Source organism: Podarcis raffonei, chromosome 17 (assembly GCF_027172205.1).
Source record: "Podarcis raffonei isolate rPodRaf1 chromosome 17, rPodRaf1.pri, whole genome shotgun sequence".
Taxonomy (NCBI): Eukaryota; Metazoa; Chordata; class Lepidosauria; order Squamata; family Lacertidae; genus Podarcis; species Podarcis raffonei.
Genome location: NC_070618.1, coordinates 29291359 through 29309314, shown reverse-complemented (window position 1 = coordinate 29309314; position 17956 = coordinate 29291359). Strand labels below are relative to the sequence as shown.

At 44.3% G+C, this 17956-nt stretch overlaps 1 protein-coding gene across 4 annotated transcripts in view; it reads left to right on the top strand.

The window, feature by feature from the left end:
* The window catches only part of GLIS3 (GLIS family zinc finger 3), a 180395-nt gene extending 164965 nt beyond the window's left edge, over window positions 1–15430 (top strand). For all 4 annotated transcript variants that reach the window (XM_053370470.1, XM_053370468.1, XM_053370469.1 and 1 more), the window contains 2 exons: window positions 6447–6629; window positions 10312–15430. In XM_053370470.1, the coding sequence (XP_053226445.1) occupies window positions 6447–6629; window positions 10312–10448 (320 nt within the window). In that variant the 3' untranslated portion in view covers window positions 10449–15430. The remainder of the gene's footprint in view (window positions 1–6446; window positions 6630–10311) is intronic.
* Window positions 15431–17956: the final 2526 nt, after the last annotated feature.

Genomic DNA, 17956 nt, shown 5'->3' with positions numbered 1-17956 from the left:
CCAAACTGCGGGAGGCAGTGGAAGACAGGAGTGCCTGGCATGCTCTGGTCCATGGGGTCACAAAGAGTCGGACACGACTAAACGACTAAACAACAACAACAGGAGATGTTTTCTCTATGCTTCTGAAGTTAGTTTGGAATCAAAGCAGGGCCCCCCAAGAAAACAAGGGAGTGGTTCCCACATACATGGCGGACTTCCTAGGTATACAGAAGTGCAAAGGTTTGTGAATTAAAAGGAAAGGGAAATATTAACCACCCCCACCCCAAAAAGCCAAACAAAGACCTCTGATCTTCCAGACCAATCAGAAGAACCAGGAGTTGAGCAGACTACAGTGGTACCTCGGTTTATGTACTTAATCCGTTCCGGACGTCCGTTCTTGAACCAAAACCGTTCTTAAACTGAGGTGCGCTTTCCCTAATGAGGCCTCCCACTGCCAATGCCCTTCCACCATTCGGCTTCCGTTCTTAGACCAAGGTAAAGTTCGCAAACCAGGACACTACTTCTGGTTTTGCGGAGTTCGTAAACAGTGCTGTTCTTAAACCTAGGTACCACTGTATATGAGTCTATCACAGGGGAGGGGAATTAGATGTTGCTGGTGGGCAGTTCCTGATCTCCCCAACTCCCATCCCCACGAGGTAAGTTTGACAGGAGGCCAAGACTGCCTCTCAGTCAATCACCCGATGACACAATGCCTGGAAGGAGAGAATGTGGGCAGGAGGAGAGGACTGGAGGGAGGGGAAGTGGAGAAAGCAGAGGAAGGATGAAGCAGTCAAACAGCTCTCTGATCAGCTCTAATGATCAGTTCAGACCTCTGACTGGAGTGATTTATCCCTCTACCAAAGTCCCACTGGAGAGGGAGGAGATCTCCGGGGGAAAGAATGGCTCCGCCCATGTTTGGCTCTGGCTCCTCCCATTATCCACATGCAGCCCTAACATATGCCTGAGTGACTATGGCCCTCAGTCAAATAAATGTTCTCCACCCCTTGATTTATATGAATGTGCACATCTGTTTGCGCATATTCACCAGTCAGCTTACACCGACTCATCTCTCTCTCCCACAAGTGTGTGTGTAGATAGATAGGAGCATGTGGTGAAACAAAATACTTATTATTGCTTTCTATCTAGAAACCATTGATCTTTGGCTGTGGCACTTGAAAACATGCTTGAAAAGAAAATAAGCACTTTTTTTTTTTACACATAAGATAGAATAAATGCTTCTATTGAGTCTCTGTGTCCTAGAGTACTTCTGACACCCTGTGTTTTACAATTCTTCTGTTTGCAGCTGGGATTTGCCTTCGAAAGTGGAAGAGTAATTAATGGTATCAAATAAATCCAAACAGGGATGGGTGGTGATTACTTAAAGTTGGGGGAGATCAAGAACATCTGGCTTACCAGTAATGAGGTTGGCATGTTAAATAGAAGAAATACAATAAAAGATAATATTGGTTGTCTTGGATTAGATGCATCAAGCCATCTGGGAGCCAGTTCATAGTCTTGTAGGGAGTGAATGTGGAGACTCTTTGGAATGTTAGCATTGTCTGAGAAGTGCCTTTAACGTGTCCTGGGGTGTTTTTTTTTAAAAAATCACTGGATATCTTGCAGAGGTTTTTTTATCTTGCAGAGGAAGGGACGTGGGTGGCGCTGTGGGTTAAACCACAGAGCCTAGCACTTGCCGATCAGAAGGTCAGCGGTTCGAATCCCCACGACGGGGTGAGCTTCCGTTGTTAGATCCCTGCTCCTGCCCACCTAGCAGTTTGAAAGCACGTCAAAGTGCAAGTAGATAATAGGTACCACTCTGGCGGGAAGGTAAACGGCATTTCCGTGCGCTGCTCTGGTTCGCCAGAAGCGGGTTAGTCATGCTGGCCACATGACCCGGAAGCTGTACGCCGGCTCCCTCGGCCAATAAAGCGAGATGAGTGCCGCAACCCCAGAGTCGGTCACGACTGGACCTAATGGTCAGGGGTCCCTTTACCTTTTTTCTCTTGCAGAGGACCCAAGGACTGAAGGGTTATTGACTACAAAAAAAATGCAGCGTTTACACGCTGTCTGGGGGTTGTTGCAAGACAACACAATAATGGGCCTTGCTTCACAGCCAAGCTTCCTTGCATCTTTCTCTTGCCATACTTAGCTACATTCCCCGCTGCCATTCACTTTTGATTTTACTTCGTCTTGAAAGCTAGCACTTTGGATGCAGCGTTTATCAGCATCTCAAGCTCATAAGTGCTTTGGGGTGATATGAAGATATGTGTTCTTAGGTAGATGAATTGTTCTGCATTTATTGCAGCTTTTTTTGTTATTCCTTTGGTTTTGCCATATTTACAACCTACTGGAGGCGTAGAAGATAACTGAGCTAAGCTAGTCCCCAGTTCCAGAGCCTCATCTGAAGTGTGTTTCTGCTGTAATACCGGACTGGTTGGCTTCCATAGTCACGGTTCTTCGTCCAACTAGCCTTTGGGCATCCTTCCCTTGTTCATGAGCTTCAAGTATACAGTGGTACCTCGGATTACATATGCTTCAGGCTACATATGCTTCAGGTTACAGACTCCACTAACCCAGAAATAGTACCTCGGGTTAAGAACTTTGCTTCAGGATGAGAACAGAAATCGTGTTCTGGTGGTGCGGCAGCAGCAGGAGGCCCCATTAGCTAAAGTGGTGCTTCAGGTGAAGAACAGTTTCAGGTTAAGAACGGACCTCCAGAACGAATTAAGTACTTAACCCGAGGTACCACTGTACACAGATTGGCTTTTGTTGCTCTAACAACAGTCTGTGTTCACAAATGGGTCAAATTCTGTCTGCTTGTTGCCATTCTATTACAGAATATATGTAGCAAGCAAACATGAGCTGCATGTAACTATTTGGATTACAACAATGTTTCTAGGATATAATATAGGATAGCTGCTGTTTTACAGTGACCTTTGCAGACCAGCTATATGTCATACAAAAGCTTCATTCACAGTGCTAACACCTGATTTCTGGTGGCACCATACCATAATCCTGTGCTGATATAGTGATCTTACTTGGAGCACAACACAGCAGGAACAGTGTGCTGGTTCAATAATAGTTAAGTCGTTATTTTCCTGGACATTTGTGTATCTCCCCTCCTTCCTTCCACAAACCTCCACTCATGTGCACAAAAGAGCAAATTTTTCTTAAAGAATGTCACATTTTGTAATCTTGACAACAGACAAGGGTTTTGTGCCTTCATCTTGTGCCTCCAAATCGGGCTCCCCTCAGTGCACTGAGGAAGGACTCGGGCATTGCAGAGTAAGTTCAGCACAGCCAGGGAGAACTACTCGCCAGACTTCTCATAGCAACTAAGGGCTCATCCACCCTGGAGTTTAATGTGGATTTATCTCTTTTAATAGTGTCAACATGGCATCCTCATCCAAGTGGCAGCCTACAAACACACACACACACACCCTGCAGATAATCCGATAGCGGAAGAAAATAAAAAATAAAACCACAAATTAGCGGACTGTAGATGTACTGAACTGTATTGTGCTGATAGACTTCTTTATATGTGTGTTACATACCAGCCCAAAGGACAGGATGCAGCCTGCCCCTTTCCATCAGTTCTTGCTGTTTTGGCACTTGTATTTTTAAAACAGCAGAACTGCTCTTGCACAAGACAGCTGTGTTTTAAGAGAAAATAAAACTTGCCCTTGCAGGTACAGGAGGTGTGAAAGGAAAAGGGAAGTAGAGTGGTACCTCGGGTTAAGTACTTAATTCGTTCCAGAGGTCCGTACCTAACCTGAAACTGTTCTTAACCTGAAGCACCACTTTAGCTAATAGAGCCTCCTGCTGCCGCTATGCCGCCGGAGCACGATTTCTGTTCTCATCCTGAAGCAAAGTTCTTAACCTGAAGCACTATTTATGGGTTAGCGGAGTCTGTAACCTGAAGCGTATGTGTCAGCGCTGCCCAAGGTCCCAGCTCACACAAGACCAACGCTGCTTCTTCCTCAAGTTAAAAAGTCTTTATTGAAGTTCAGTTTCATTTCCAGACGTGCAGCGCGCAACGCTACGTCTATGCATCAGACCGTAGAAGTCCCATCTGAATCTCCTCCCCCCTGACACCAGCTTAAGATTCTAGCCTTACTCCACCTCTTCCTCTGTTCCTTCTTTCTCTGGGTCCTTCTGCTAGTCGGAGTCTCAGCCCTCCTAGATTCTTCTGACGCTGATTCTGCCGACTCTTCTCCCCCCCCTCCTTCGGGCTTTAGGACCTGGCTCCCAATCCGGGTTTTCTGCTGTCCCGCGCTCCTCCACATTTGAACTTGGCGCGCGCGTGCAGCCTCCCACTTTCCTTCTGACCGTTACACTTGTGTCACTGCTCCCCCTTTCGGGGAGGCTAGCTGGACCTGGCCTTCCCTCCGTTTCCCCACTCCCCGATGGAGGAGAAGCTGGTCCTGACTCACGTGACTCTTCCCCCCCACTGTGCTCTGGTGGGGGAACTGGCCCTACTCCTCCGCTACTCCTTTGGGACTCCCCTCTGGTTCCTTGTTTGTGGATCGTCCCCCCTGGGACTCGCCTCGCCCTTACCATAGGCGTCCCCTCCTGGGAATCTTCTGATTCGCTGGAGAAGCTCATGGAATCTCTCGGTCCACTGTCATATTCCCCTACGCTCCCCTCTGATTCCTCTCCTCCGCTCTCTATTTGCTCTCTCCCCTGCTCTTCTGCTCCTGAGCCTCTGACAGTATGTAACCTGAAGCGTATGTAACCCGAGGTACCACTGTAGCAGCTTTTCAGGCAAGCAGTTCCAAAGGCTTGCCTGACTGGGAGTAGCAAGCTTCCTTCCTTCCTTCCTTCCTTCCTTCCTTCCTTCCTTCCTTCCTTCCTTCCTTTCTTTTTGTTTTCTACTGCTCTTTCATGCAAAACCTGTGTTTCAAAAACAAATAAAGGCAAGGAAAGGTGCATGCTGTACGCATGCCTACAACTAACCTCAGGTTTCTTGAACTTGTGGTGGACAGAGAGGTAATAATTGAGGGAGGGGACCACAACACACAACACAAATGGATCCCATCAAGGCCATCCACAAGTGCGGAGGGAAATAAGTTTCAAAGGCTTAAAGCTGAAGCAGTTATTGGTAGATTGAGACACACAAACTTGCATATGGAAACATCCATCTGTGTACCCATGAAGATGTCAACACAGAGACAAGGCACTACAACTCTCGTCAGTCCTAATGCTTTTACCTTTCTTACCTCTTTTTCCTCTAGGAAAATAAGCTACCTTCTTTCTCTAAATGAACTGGTTTGCCAACTGTACTGGCTATTTGCAACAGATCTCCCCTCTCTTGCTCTATGCTGACATTTAAGAAGAAGAGTGGCCATAGTAAAATAATAGAAAACAACAACTTTCCAAAACAGTTTTTAGCTCATTACTCTCAATGGCGCTTTGTGCATACTTGAAAAGCGTTCTTAAAAATAACTGCTGTCCCAACCAGCCGTGGCCGCACTGTGAGAGTTTACAGCTGAGTCACAGCAGTTACCAGAAACAGCTATTTCCATCTCTGGTATGTGAAGCCAGCTGGCAAGACTTAGGCAAAGCCGGGCTGAAAATGTTCTTTGACATTGTTCCACACTCCTTCTTGGTTTAGAACTTCTCACAATGCCCTATTCTAAATCCCAAATGCTCTGGGAGGAATGCTGATTTACACAAGATTGCCCAGTGTTAAAAAGTATGAGTCATGGAACAAAATATGTCCCTCTCTCCCAAGACACAAGAATGTAAAATTATAAATGTATAATTATCACCCTTTGCCTATTATTTTCGAAGCACTAATTTCCCCACCTTCCAATACAGTTTAATAGTAAAACATTATATGCATTTTTTCAAGCTTTACCCAAATCTATTGAGGACTAGATTGAGGACATTGCTTCATATATAAAGTACAATTTTAAAGAATATTTATAATCCCTTCTCTCTTTTCTCTAGAGACTTTTTGTGTTCACCAAAAACTAATCTTTCTTTTTGCTCAGGACTCAGGATATAGTACACAACAGATTACTATTACTTCATTTCACAGAACAGTGCTAGAATTCAGAAAATTTAGGGATTCAGGGCTGCAATTTAACTGCCTAGGACTAAGAGAAGCATAGCTGTGGTTTAAACTTCTGCCATAGCCTTGGTTTTTGTGTGTCTCTCCATTTTTCTCATCAAGGCTGAATTTGTGTAATTAGACAAAAGATACTCAGGAGAAGTGCAACTTTCTAAAGGTTAAAGAAGGTCTAGCAAATACGATTTTTAAGAGAAAATTCACATGAAAATACCAAGACAATTAATTACTATGGTGGCACTTGCTTTAAGGACTTGACAGCACAGCTTTAAAATAGTCGGAAATATATTGCCAAAGCTTCCTGGAAAAGCGAAGTCAAAGAGAAGTTTCTAATGAAACTGGTGTAAATACAGAAAATGAGTTTGATCTATTTCAATGTCTTTTCTCTTTCTAGGTGTTTATGGGCAGCTGCAAACATTCTGTTCCCCACATTATGCTGACAATCAGAGAAATTTGCAACATGGCGGAACTTGTAATATGGTCCCACCTTTTGAAGACTGTCTTGTACCCACATCTATGGGTCAGGCAGGTTTTGATGTCTTCCACAGAGCATTTTCAGCGCATTCTGGCATTACAGGTAAACCCCTACTGTGGTCGCGTTAGTTAAAGGTGCACTCTGTGGTAAATCTTTCTAGAGCTCTTAGTTTCATGAGTTCTTTTCTGGAAAGGATATTCTATGTTTCCAAAGTGTGTACTGATCCCCAACACCCATTTGAATCTCATTTTGTAATGCTGTACACCATAATCCCCCTACATCAACACTCCTCCCTAGTCTAGACCTTCTCGGAGGCATTTTGGACCTTTATTAAGAAAACCTGGGGTCAATTCAAACATTATCACACCTTGTAGGATATCAATCTGGTTCCACATGTCAGTAATGAATTGCAACTTGCACGTAAGATACTGAGAAATGAACAGCCAGTTGTGGCAATTTTGTAGTCTTCCTTCTTAAATAATTTGTTGCATAGGAATTTGGTAACCTGTGAAGTGGTTCTCAGTAAATTTGTAACCTTGCCAGCTTTAAACTGGATTGCACGGCTAGCTGTAAACATTTGTTTCTTTTAAAACAAATCTCTGAGAATTCCCACCTGCTCTTTCACCATGTAACAGATTTTCATCTGTGAAGAAAATCGGCAGTTTCTGTCCCTTAATCCAGTCTAGACTGGGCCTCTAACAGGCCAAAGACAGAAATGGATAGAAAAAAAGAACGCAGTTCTTCCGTTGCAGCCTTTTAACACTGAGCACTGGTTCATAGGTCTGTATAGAAAACTTGGCTACTGGGCCTTTGGTGACTTGCCAAAAATGTGAACAGGCAGGTGCTGTTTGAAATGTAGTTCATAAATGTTATTAATAAATAAGTAATAATAAATAAAATACTCCTTCATGCATAATAATGCTTAACATCTGTGTAGCCCTTTAAAGTCTTCAAAGCACTTCCTGTTCATCATCCAGTAGTGAACCTCAAAGTTGTGTTGTGAGGAAAGCCAGCATGATAATTCCCCATCTTGCAATGAGAAGTCTCGCGCTGAGGAAGTGGGGCTTGCTTGAAGGCAATCCCGGGAGTTCAGGCCTCCCCATGGACTCTCCGATTGGCCACTACACCAGGCCAGCTCTCCATTGCGTAACGTATTGGCCACACCCGCTGTAAGGCTATCAGGGGGTTACTCGAGAGCAACCAGGCAAATGCCTCCCTGGTCGGCTGTAAAGCCTCGTTATTGGTGCCAAAAACCCTTCACTATGCACAGTGGCGTAGCGTGGGGGTGCAGGGGGGGCGGCCGCACGGGGCGCAACATCTGGGGGGGCGCTCGCACTCACAGCTCTCTGCCCCTACTAAAATCCACGGGTTAGGGGGCGCAAATTACTTGCCTTGCCCCGGGTGCTGACAACCCACGCTACACCACTGACCATGCAGAGCGCCACTATTCCGTGGCTCGCTCATTCACTGGCAGAATCTGTGAGTGGGCGGTCCTTAAACCTTCCCCAGCAGAGTAGTTTCTTGACGTCCAATCTGCGCCTCCCCTCCCGGCGCGGAAGCCTACTGCGCAGGGAGGGCGTGGGTAACGGAGGACCTCTCTCCTCCCCGCTTTGCCCAGGCAAGGTGTCCTGGCACCGCCTCGCCTCCTCCGAGCCCTGAAGCTCCTCTCCACTGGAGGTGTGATTACTCTCCTCCGCTGAGGAGGTGCTGCTTCCCACGATCTTTGGGGGCTCTCTGTAATCCACCCGGCTTTTCCCCTCTCGCCCCTGAGCCGATGGCAGTTCCCTGACACCCACAAATAAGCCGCACCTTTAAAATTCAAGGGGGGGAGAAAAAAAGACAAAACCCAAATATAAGCCGCGCTCTTAAAATTGGGTTACAGGCTGAACATCGCTGCGGTTGGTAGAATTGTAACTCCAAGCCCCTTTAAGCCTTTGATCTTGCAAGCCCCCAAAAGTGACTGTACAGTCGCTCAAATCACAAATCGCTATTCAGTCGCTACAATTCCACAGGCACTCACACCCGTCAATGGCAAATGAACAGTCTTGAGCTCACAAATCAGCAAGGAAACGTTTTTTTGTTCCATTTTATCATATATGAAATGGCTGCGTGGGAGCCGGTTGAAGTTCAGTCCTTCGAAGACAGAGGTCTTCTGGCTGGGTCGGGACGACGTGGGGTTGGGGGTCCAAATCTCATCTCTTGCAGGGGCTCAATTAGTGCCAGCGCCTTCTGTGAAGAGCTTGGGTGTAACCTTCGATGCCTCCCTTTCCATGGGGGCGCAGGTTGCAGCCACAGCAAAGGGAGCATTTTCCCATCTCCGCCGTATTAAGCAGTTGGTCCCTTACCTTTCTCACCCTGATCTGGCCACAGTGATCCATGCAACGGTCACCTCCAGGCTTGATTATTGTGACTCATTCTATGCGGGGCTGCCCTTGAAGCTGACCCAGAAACTCCAGCAGGTGCAGAATGCCACAGTGAGGCTCCTTACGGGGTCCTCGCGGCGCGATCACATTCATCCAGTGCTTTACCAGCTGCACTGGTTCCTGCTGGAGTACGGGGTCAGGTTCAAGGTGGTGGTTTTGACCTTTAAAGCCCTATGAGGCCTAGGACCCTCGTACCTATGGGACCGCCTCTCCTGGTATGCCCCGCAGAGGACCTTAAGTTCCACAAATGACAACACCTTGGAGGTCCCAAGTCGCAAGGTGGTTAGATTGGTCTCAAATAGGGCCAGGGCCTTTTCAGTACTGGCCCCAACTTGGTGGAATGCTCTGTCACAAGAGACTAGGGCCCTTCGGGACTTGACATTTTTCCACAGGGCCAGCAAGACAGAGCTGTTCTACCTGGCCTTTGGTTTGGACTCAGTCTGACCCTTATGTCTTCCCATAGCTGTCAATGTTTCCCTTTTTTAAAGGGAAATTCCTTTATTCCGAATAGGATTCCTTGCAAGAAAAGGGAAAAGTTGACAGCTATGATGTCTTCCCTCCCCTTATGATTTTGATCTATGGGCTACTTTTAAAATGAGGCTGCATTTTAAATTGCATTTTAACCTGTATTTTAAATTGGGTTTTTTTCTCCCCCCCCCCTTATGTTTCTATTGTAATTTTACTGGTGTTAGCCACCCTGAGCCTGACTCTGGCCAAGGAGGGTGGGGTATAAATAAAATTTATTATTATTATTATTAATTGTAAAAGCCCATTTTTGTAAGGTCACGAATTTAAGCCATACTTCAACTTTTCACGGTCGGAATTTGGAAAAAGGGTATAGCTTATATTCGGGCCAATATGGTATATAAGTTCTTTGTGCTACAGTCCACAATATTACCCCGAATCATTTACAAACCTAGCCTGTGCTTTTTAGCTAGATATTTGATAATAGTAAGATTCACCAATGTTCATAAGGAAATGTCAGGAAATTATGGCATTTACTAATAAATCTCAAAGCTAATTGAGCAGATAAGCAGCAGGTGCAGTGAATACTGAGAGCCTGAAGACTGTTTTGTGTGTAGAAAAGAAGATTTGCGGGGGAGAGGAGGCTGGCAGGAAAGGGAAAGGGCGCTTAACCCTTGCCCTGCCAACCACTCTCTGCTGCAGATTGCCTCCCAAACAGCTTTATCTTCTGCAGTGCTCCATATATGTTTTCCTCTCTGAAAATACACAAGAGGAATCCTGTGTTTGCATGCAACATGTAATTATGCCCAGATTTCTACTGTGCAACGTACCCAAATTTCTTCCAGTTCAGTCTATTTGATGTACAAAATTTCTTCATTTTCACCTTCTCTTCTCAGTTTATGATCTTCCATCAGGCTCTACAGAGATATTTGGTGATTCATTGCGCAATGGAATTGAGGACTCCAGTTTCCTTCAAATAAATGCTGTAGATCGTTGCCCGAGTCAACTTTCTTCAGTTTACACCGAAGGCTGAGGAGGGGAAAAAGCTACACTCCTGCATCTAATCCCTATCGGAACCACTCTATCACGGACCATCTTTTTGTGGTCAGTTCAAGTGCTGAGTGTATTACCCAAGAAACGAAGGAAACACTACCAGATAGCATTGACCATCACAGATGCAGCTAATAAATATAAGAGGGAAGATTCTGGTTGAAACTTACCTGCTGAAGTGTGAGCAACTGCTTTTTTAATTCAGTCTTTTTGTGTGTGTGGTAAAACCTCTTTTCAAAGGGAACGAATAAGAAAACCACCGCTTCTTATATTTCTAGATGAATTGTTGAAATTTTCACCACAGTTTTTGGAAACCCTCTGAAAGGACTCTGTAGAAACTTGCAACAACTTTTTTGGAAAAAGCAAAAGTGCCTTGCATAATGAGCTTGTTTGGTGCTTTGCAGGCCCAGCACACAGCCTTGCAGGGCTGAAGACAAGGAGCGGTCTTTGAGGCACCAATTGGAGGTGGAGACAGCACCATTCCACTGTCTTTTTGGAATTTGGGAACATCAGTCCTCTTTAAAAACACAGTATTAACTGTATTAGCTGAAAGAGAGACAGTTGTTTGTGGTGTCTTAGCAGTCCTTCATTGGAGAGAGTTAATCTCACTTGATATTGAATAATGCTTTATAATTTAATTTTTATATTCCATGTGTAGAATTCTGTATGGAAGGTTCTTTTCAAAAAAGCACACATATTTAGATTAGATGTTCCCCATGAAGAACAGAAGTTCCCTGGGAATGTTTGCAAATATTTGAAGGTGTTTCCAGCAAGATTCATTGGGTCTTGAAGTCAACATAAAGAAGGTGTATTCACTACTGTTGCCAGAGAAGTAAGGGTTTCAACACTACCTTGCTGGGTCCCACAAGTGTTGGGTTCAGACTTCACATGCTGTAGTAGATCTCCCAGTATCCCTTCTTTAATCTGATGGCTGGGGGTAATTTCAGATGGTGCTGTTATTCTGGGGGAAGAGTGCTAAGCTTTCTCCAATGGAAGCCCACCCCTCCCAAACCTTGTGTTTTGCTTTTTTGCTATGGGGGGCAGACAGGTACAATGAAGAAGCCTTTCTTTTCACCCCCTTCCAGCTAACAGCAGCCTCAGGGAAAGAAGGGTTTCCATAGAAGAAACAAAAAATTGGGAGAGGGCTTGTACTTCTCCCTCCCAGCATGGTAGCCTTGATCCAAGTTGCCCCTCCATTTGGTCACAGGTTTATTGTGTCCCATGTCATTCAACCCAGCGTATTCTGCAAGCGAGCACCTTCCTGGCATTGTCCCTCATATATTCTAGAAGATTCCATGGAAAGGGCTATTATAATTCCATCTGCTGTAAATATGGTATGTTAGTATTTCAATCATTTTTAAATCTATGCATTCCTTTCCTCTTCTTTCTACTTACTTTTCCTTACAAAAATAAAAACGACATGCCATGTTTTTAATGCATCCCAAAATAATTCATGTAGCTGGTAATTCTTTGTTGTATAGTTATGAGCCTGTGTGGGCAGTAGAAAATGAATTTTCATGGTCAAGATGTGGCCTTTGTCATGGTTACATTATTATATAATTAAAATGGCAGACTTCTTTATGCAATGTGTATTGTGGGCCATTCGTATTGGGGCCAAAGCATTTCAGCAATTTCTAAATGTGTGTTTTTCTTGTTAATAGTGTGTTACCGCAGAGGAACAAAATGTGACTATGCCAAGAGCCAAAGGAATTGATGCACTTAATTTTTAGCGAGGATAAAGAGAAGAGTTTTTGAAATGGTGAAACAGGCTTCCAAAAGCTAAATCATTATTTTGAAAAATTAATCATTTTTAAACCAGTCATAATTGTACAATTATGGGTATACTGAAGCCACATGCTAAAGCTATTCCCTGTGGTTATGAAAGCCAAGCCCTGGCTCCCCATTCCCATAAGGGGGATCTCTGTTTGACTCCCCCTTGCCAAATCAGATCCTGAAAGCACCTTAACCGGCTATGGGAGATAAAAATATCCTACACTCAGAGCCTGGGGTCCTTTCAGTCTTGTTTTGATGTGGAATTCTCTCTGCCCTGCAAAAACTAAGTGAACTTGACACAGCAGAAGACAGAGGGATGTGGCCAGGCGCTTGGGTTTGTCCTGTTGATGTGTTGAGCACATCACACAGTGTGCAAACATCGCTGTGTGATATTGAGGGGCCCCAGCCCCCTCCTTGAAACTTTGGGGGTGCCAAGGTCCCTCAGCCCCGCCCCCAAGCTGGTGCCCCTGGATGCAGCTGAAAAAGTCTAGAAGTGATGTAACATACAGTGGGAGAAAAATCAGTGGGCGGTGCTTAGAAACTTCAGTCGAGATGAACCCTCGTGGTTTATGGCAAATCCAATCTATGCTGGATCAGGTCTATACATGCCGCCCATGAAAAATGGTCAGCTTTGACAGGACCAGTCACTTCCTATTCAATGGATGGAGAACAGATTCCTGAATCCCCCGTTCTATAGTCAGTTTTGCCAGACAAATCAACACAGTGACTAGAGACAGAAGCAGGTCCCTGGATGCAGGTGGGGACCTTTGAATCTGGGCTTAACATCTGGAAAAAGAAGGGAAGATTCCAACCATTCTGTGAAGACTTAGTTTTAGTCTTTGGAAAAGTCTGTGACAATCCTCAAATGATTGCACTTGACAGCTTAAATATTAGTCAAGACTCAATCATTGTACCCTGGAGTTTGGGGGTCCAAGAAAGACCAGGTATCTGGAGCCAAATTACATCTGTTACCTCTACAAGCATAGGCTCATTTTAACTGAAAATGCTATAGTGTCCTAAGGGCAGGATTTGGGGCAGAGATCCAGGACTGCTCTCTGCAGAATGAGCAGGAGGTTCCTGACCACATTTTGAAGAGCAGGAGCTTAATGCATCCTCTCTCACATGTTGTTTAGTCATTTAGTCGTGTCCGACTCTTCGTGACCCCATCGACCAGAGCATGCCAGGCACTCCTGTCTTCCACTGCCTCCTGCAGTTTGGTCAAACTCATGTTGGTAGCTTCAAGAACACTATCCAACTATCTCGTCCTCTGCCGTCCCCTTCTCCTTGTGCCCTCCATCTTTCCCAACATCAGGGTCTTTTCCAGGGAGTCTTCTCTTCTCATGAGGTGGCCAAAGTATTGGAGCCTCAGCTTCAGGATCTGTCCTTCCAGTGAGCACTCAGGGCTGATTTCCTTAAGAATGGATAGGTTTGATCTTCTTGCAGTCCATGGGACTCTCAAGAGTCTCCTCCAGCACCATAATTCAAAACCATCAATTCTTCGGCGATCAGCCTTCTTTATGGTCCAGCTCTCTCACATAATGGATCTTTATTTGAGATGTGTCTTGTGTGCTTCTGTATGGGCTGCCAAGATCTTATGGGGTCATTTTGTTTCTTACACTACAGTCCTTTACATATCTACTCAGAAGTAAGTCCCATTGACTTGACGGTCTATACAGGACAGGTCTCATGCCCTGCTCCTCCTCGGGAGATGTCACAGTGGCTTATATTTTGTCCCCATATGGTGGTGTCCAAGTGATCCTCAAGTCCAGGCTTGCCTTGCTCCAGGGGAGAACCAGGTCTGCTATTCTGCAGTCTGCGGTTTCACATTGACTGCTCTGTTAGAAGCACCCACTCCGACTTGCATCCCAGAATGAGCAGATTCCACAACTCATCTTGTCGTACTCCAACTGGTTTGTTGAAAAGAGGGCTGCACTTTACTGAACTCTTGGATATTTTATTTCACTAGGGGACTGTTGTGTTACAAAAATGGTGCTTCGGGTTTTTTTGCTAGCCGGATAATAATGCCTGTTTAAAGGGATTCAGTATAAACTATTTTTATGTCAAGATTTAGAAAGGAGAAGACATTATACAGATGCACACTAGCTTGCATCTTCCACTCTTCTCGGAGTAGGTCTATGGCAACACTGCAAAGTTGTGTTGCATAAGCAACCAATTCCCACTGCACTTTTAATAGCCCCTTGGCTTCTCTGTGCAAGAGAGCGAAAACGCCCACACATGTAGAAGAGAATCTTGTTTCTCCACAGCCATTAGTAGGTATATCATTGCAGGACAAGAAAAGCACTACAGGTTTGTGCTGTTTTAACTCCTTCGTTGCCACCCTCTAGACTCTTATGTGAGAGTAAAAGCTCATTGGAGGCTTAATAATAAACAAATTTTCTCTCAGGCTGGCTCTGCTAAATCAAGAGATGGGGCTGCCCATCTTTGTCAACTTCTGATAAAGTCTTTATATCCATCTTCAGAAGAAATGTACACTGGAGTTCACATGCACCTTCAAAAAAGGAATTTTCTATCAGAAGTCAATTGTTCCGGTTTACTTGTGTCACTTGCGGAAGCGTTTTGTGTTAGTACTGTTGTTCTCATTCCATTATTATAATATATTTTTTAAGAAAGGTAATTAATTGTGTTTTGACTGTACCATTTTATAGCAGCATTTTAAAAAAGGAATGCAAAAAGAACCTGAGCACTTTTTATGTGAGATTTTTTTTAAAGGAACAGAAATCAAAGAGATGGGTTAGTTAACAGGGTGTTGTGTTGATTTTATAGGCAAAGTGGAGCATCTTGTTGTGTAGTGTTGCTCATGCAAAGCACTTTCATTGGAGAAGATGGTACAGTATGTGGAAACGTGTTTTCTATCTCACATTTTCTTGTACATATTTATATATGTTCCTCCTTTATATAGAGTTGAATCCTTTATACCATATTGTATATCTGTCTGATTTTTATTATCGTTGGCATATATCTGTTGCATATTGCATTGCCTAAAAAAAGAAATAGAGTATCTTTTTTCTATTAATATGTATAGTTATGTGATTGGTTAAAGTTACATTTCATATAATCATAAGTTATTTTTGTTTCATGAAGTCCTTTTTTAGTATAAAAAGTGAAATGAAGGGTTTGTGCACATGATAAAATAAATAAATAAAGTGAACCTGGAAATCTATAACACATCAATATGGAAATGGAAATCTTCTTTCAAGTTCTGGTGTAAAAAACAGAGGGGGCATTCTCTAACCATTGAATCTCACCAGAAGGTCACATAATAGTTGAGCTTGTTCATATAATTAGGAACATGTTGGGAGAAGGGGAGGGGAAAATTGGAGGCTTATTTGGGAAAACCTCCTTGCTTTGGGCCAATATTTAGGACTGCATTTAATTATAAATATTGGACTCAGGAGGGAAGGGCAGGAACTGAAGGGGGAAAACTGAACTGAAAGCCTTTTTAAATGACTTACACTTTGGAAAAATGTCTACATAAAACACAATAGTGTACTTAATTATATTATTTAGTTTTTAATAGCTTTCATTGCTCTAATTAATACTCACTACCAATGTCCACTAAAACTTTTTCTGTTTCTGTTTTGTTCCATATGGCGTGTTCTCTTAAAATGCACACGCGCGCACACAGAGAGAGAGGCCCACAGCACTAAGTTCTGTACCACAGGATAAAGGCATGCTAGATCGTTATTGACAGAAATATTTTAAGAATAAATAAATGCTACAATCTGTGGCCTTTTCCAGCACAGTGAAAAGAAGATGTTCTGGTATCAAACTTGCACTTTTATCAATGCTCATGGATCTCTTGAAAAATATATAGCATTTTGGGCAATCATCTAATCTCATGTTTAAATTATATGCTAGAAATGTGCTCACATCAAGCAAATTTGCACAAACAATACAATCTAATGCATGTGTACACTGAGGGAAGGCCGAAGAAGAAGAAGAAGAAGAAGAAGAAGAAGAAGAAGAAGAGGAGGAGGAGGAGGAGGAGGAGGAGGAGGAGGAGGAGTTTGGATTTGATATCCCGCTTTATCACTACCCTAAGGAGTCTCAAAGCAGCTAACACTCTCCTTTCCCTTCCTCCTCCAAAACAAACACTCTGTGAGGTGAGTGGGGCTGAGAGACTTCAGAGAAGTGTGACTAGCCCAAGGTCACCCAGCAGCTGCAGGTGGAGGAGCGGAGACACAAACCTGGTTCACCAGATTACGAGTCCACCACTCTGAACCACTACACCACACTGGCTCTAGGAAGAATCCTGCTGGCTGGATCAGTCCAAATCCCGTCTAGTCCCACATTCTGTTCTCAAAGTGGTCAAGGAGATGCCCATGGAAAGTCACAAAGAGGACACCTGCTGTCTCTGATCTTGAGGGCAAAATAGAGCCATAATAACTAGTAGGTGTTGGTAGTTTTAGTTCAGTGGGATTTACTGTCAGGGGTGGCGCTGTGGGTTAAACCACAGAGCCTAGGACTTGCCGATCAGAAGGTCGGCGGTTCGAATCCCAGCAATGGGGTGAGCTCCCGTTGCTCGGTCCCTGCTCCTGCCAACCTAGCAGTTCAAAAGCACATCAAAGTGCAAGTAGATAAATAGGTACCGCTCCAGTGGGAAGGTAAACGGTGTTTCCGTGCGCTGCTCTGGTTTGCCAGAAGCGGCTTAGTCATGCTGGCCACATGACCTGGAATCTGTACACCGGCTCCCTCGGCCAATAAAGCAAGATGAGCGCCGCAACCCCAGAGTCGGTCACAACTGGACCTAATGGTCAGGGGTCCCTTTACCTTTAAGTGGATATATGATTGCAGCCTAATCAAGGAACTACCTTGGTTGGTTTTTCTCCTTTTAATAAGAAACGTTGTTGTCGTCATCATTTTTCATATAGAATGGTTATTGACATAAGCACATGCAAAATGCAGTCAGAATAATGAGTTTAACAAATAAAAAGAAAAATAGAACAATAAAATGAAAATACAGCGGGGAGGGGGAAACCAGGAGACAACTCAAAGTGCAATGCTGCATACAATTATCTCATACAGTGGTACCTCGGGTTACATACACTTCAGGTTACATACACTTCAGGTTACAGACTCCGCTAACCCAGAAATAGTGCTTCAGGTTAAGAACTTTGCTTCAGGATAAGAACAGAAATCGGGCTCCAGCGGCACAGCAGCAGGAGGAGGCCCCATCAGCTTAAGTGGTACTTCAGGTTAAGAACAGTTTCAGGTTAAGAACAGACCTCCGGAACGAATTAAGTACTTAACCCGAGGTACCACTGTATAAGAAGAAAAAGGTGAGCCCATTTAGTTCTCAAGAAAGCCTTTCCATTATATTTCTCCATGGAGCAGGGTGTCTCGTGGGCTGTGCAGATGAGTTTCCATTCTTTCCTCACAAGGATCCTCCAAGAGCGCCAAGTAATCAGGAGCTCTAGCTTCCTGCCAGTCAAGCCTTGCTCATTTACTTTTCAGATCACACAAGCCCTGCAGCAATACCTTTCAGGAGGTGTCCTGAGAAAGAGAAGAAAGAGCAATATTGCAGTCCTTTGGGAAGATTGTATTCCCCAGGGTGCCAAAGACTGGAAATCAAGCTGCCATTTGACTCTTCAGCAAGCCATGGCCCCCACTCCCTTGGTTGAAACAAGCTGCCACCCAGATTCAGAAGCTGGGATTGTCCAAGGATTATCTAAGCCTAGTCTCCACAAACAGACAATC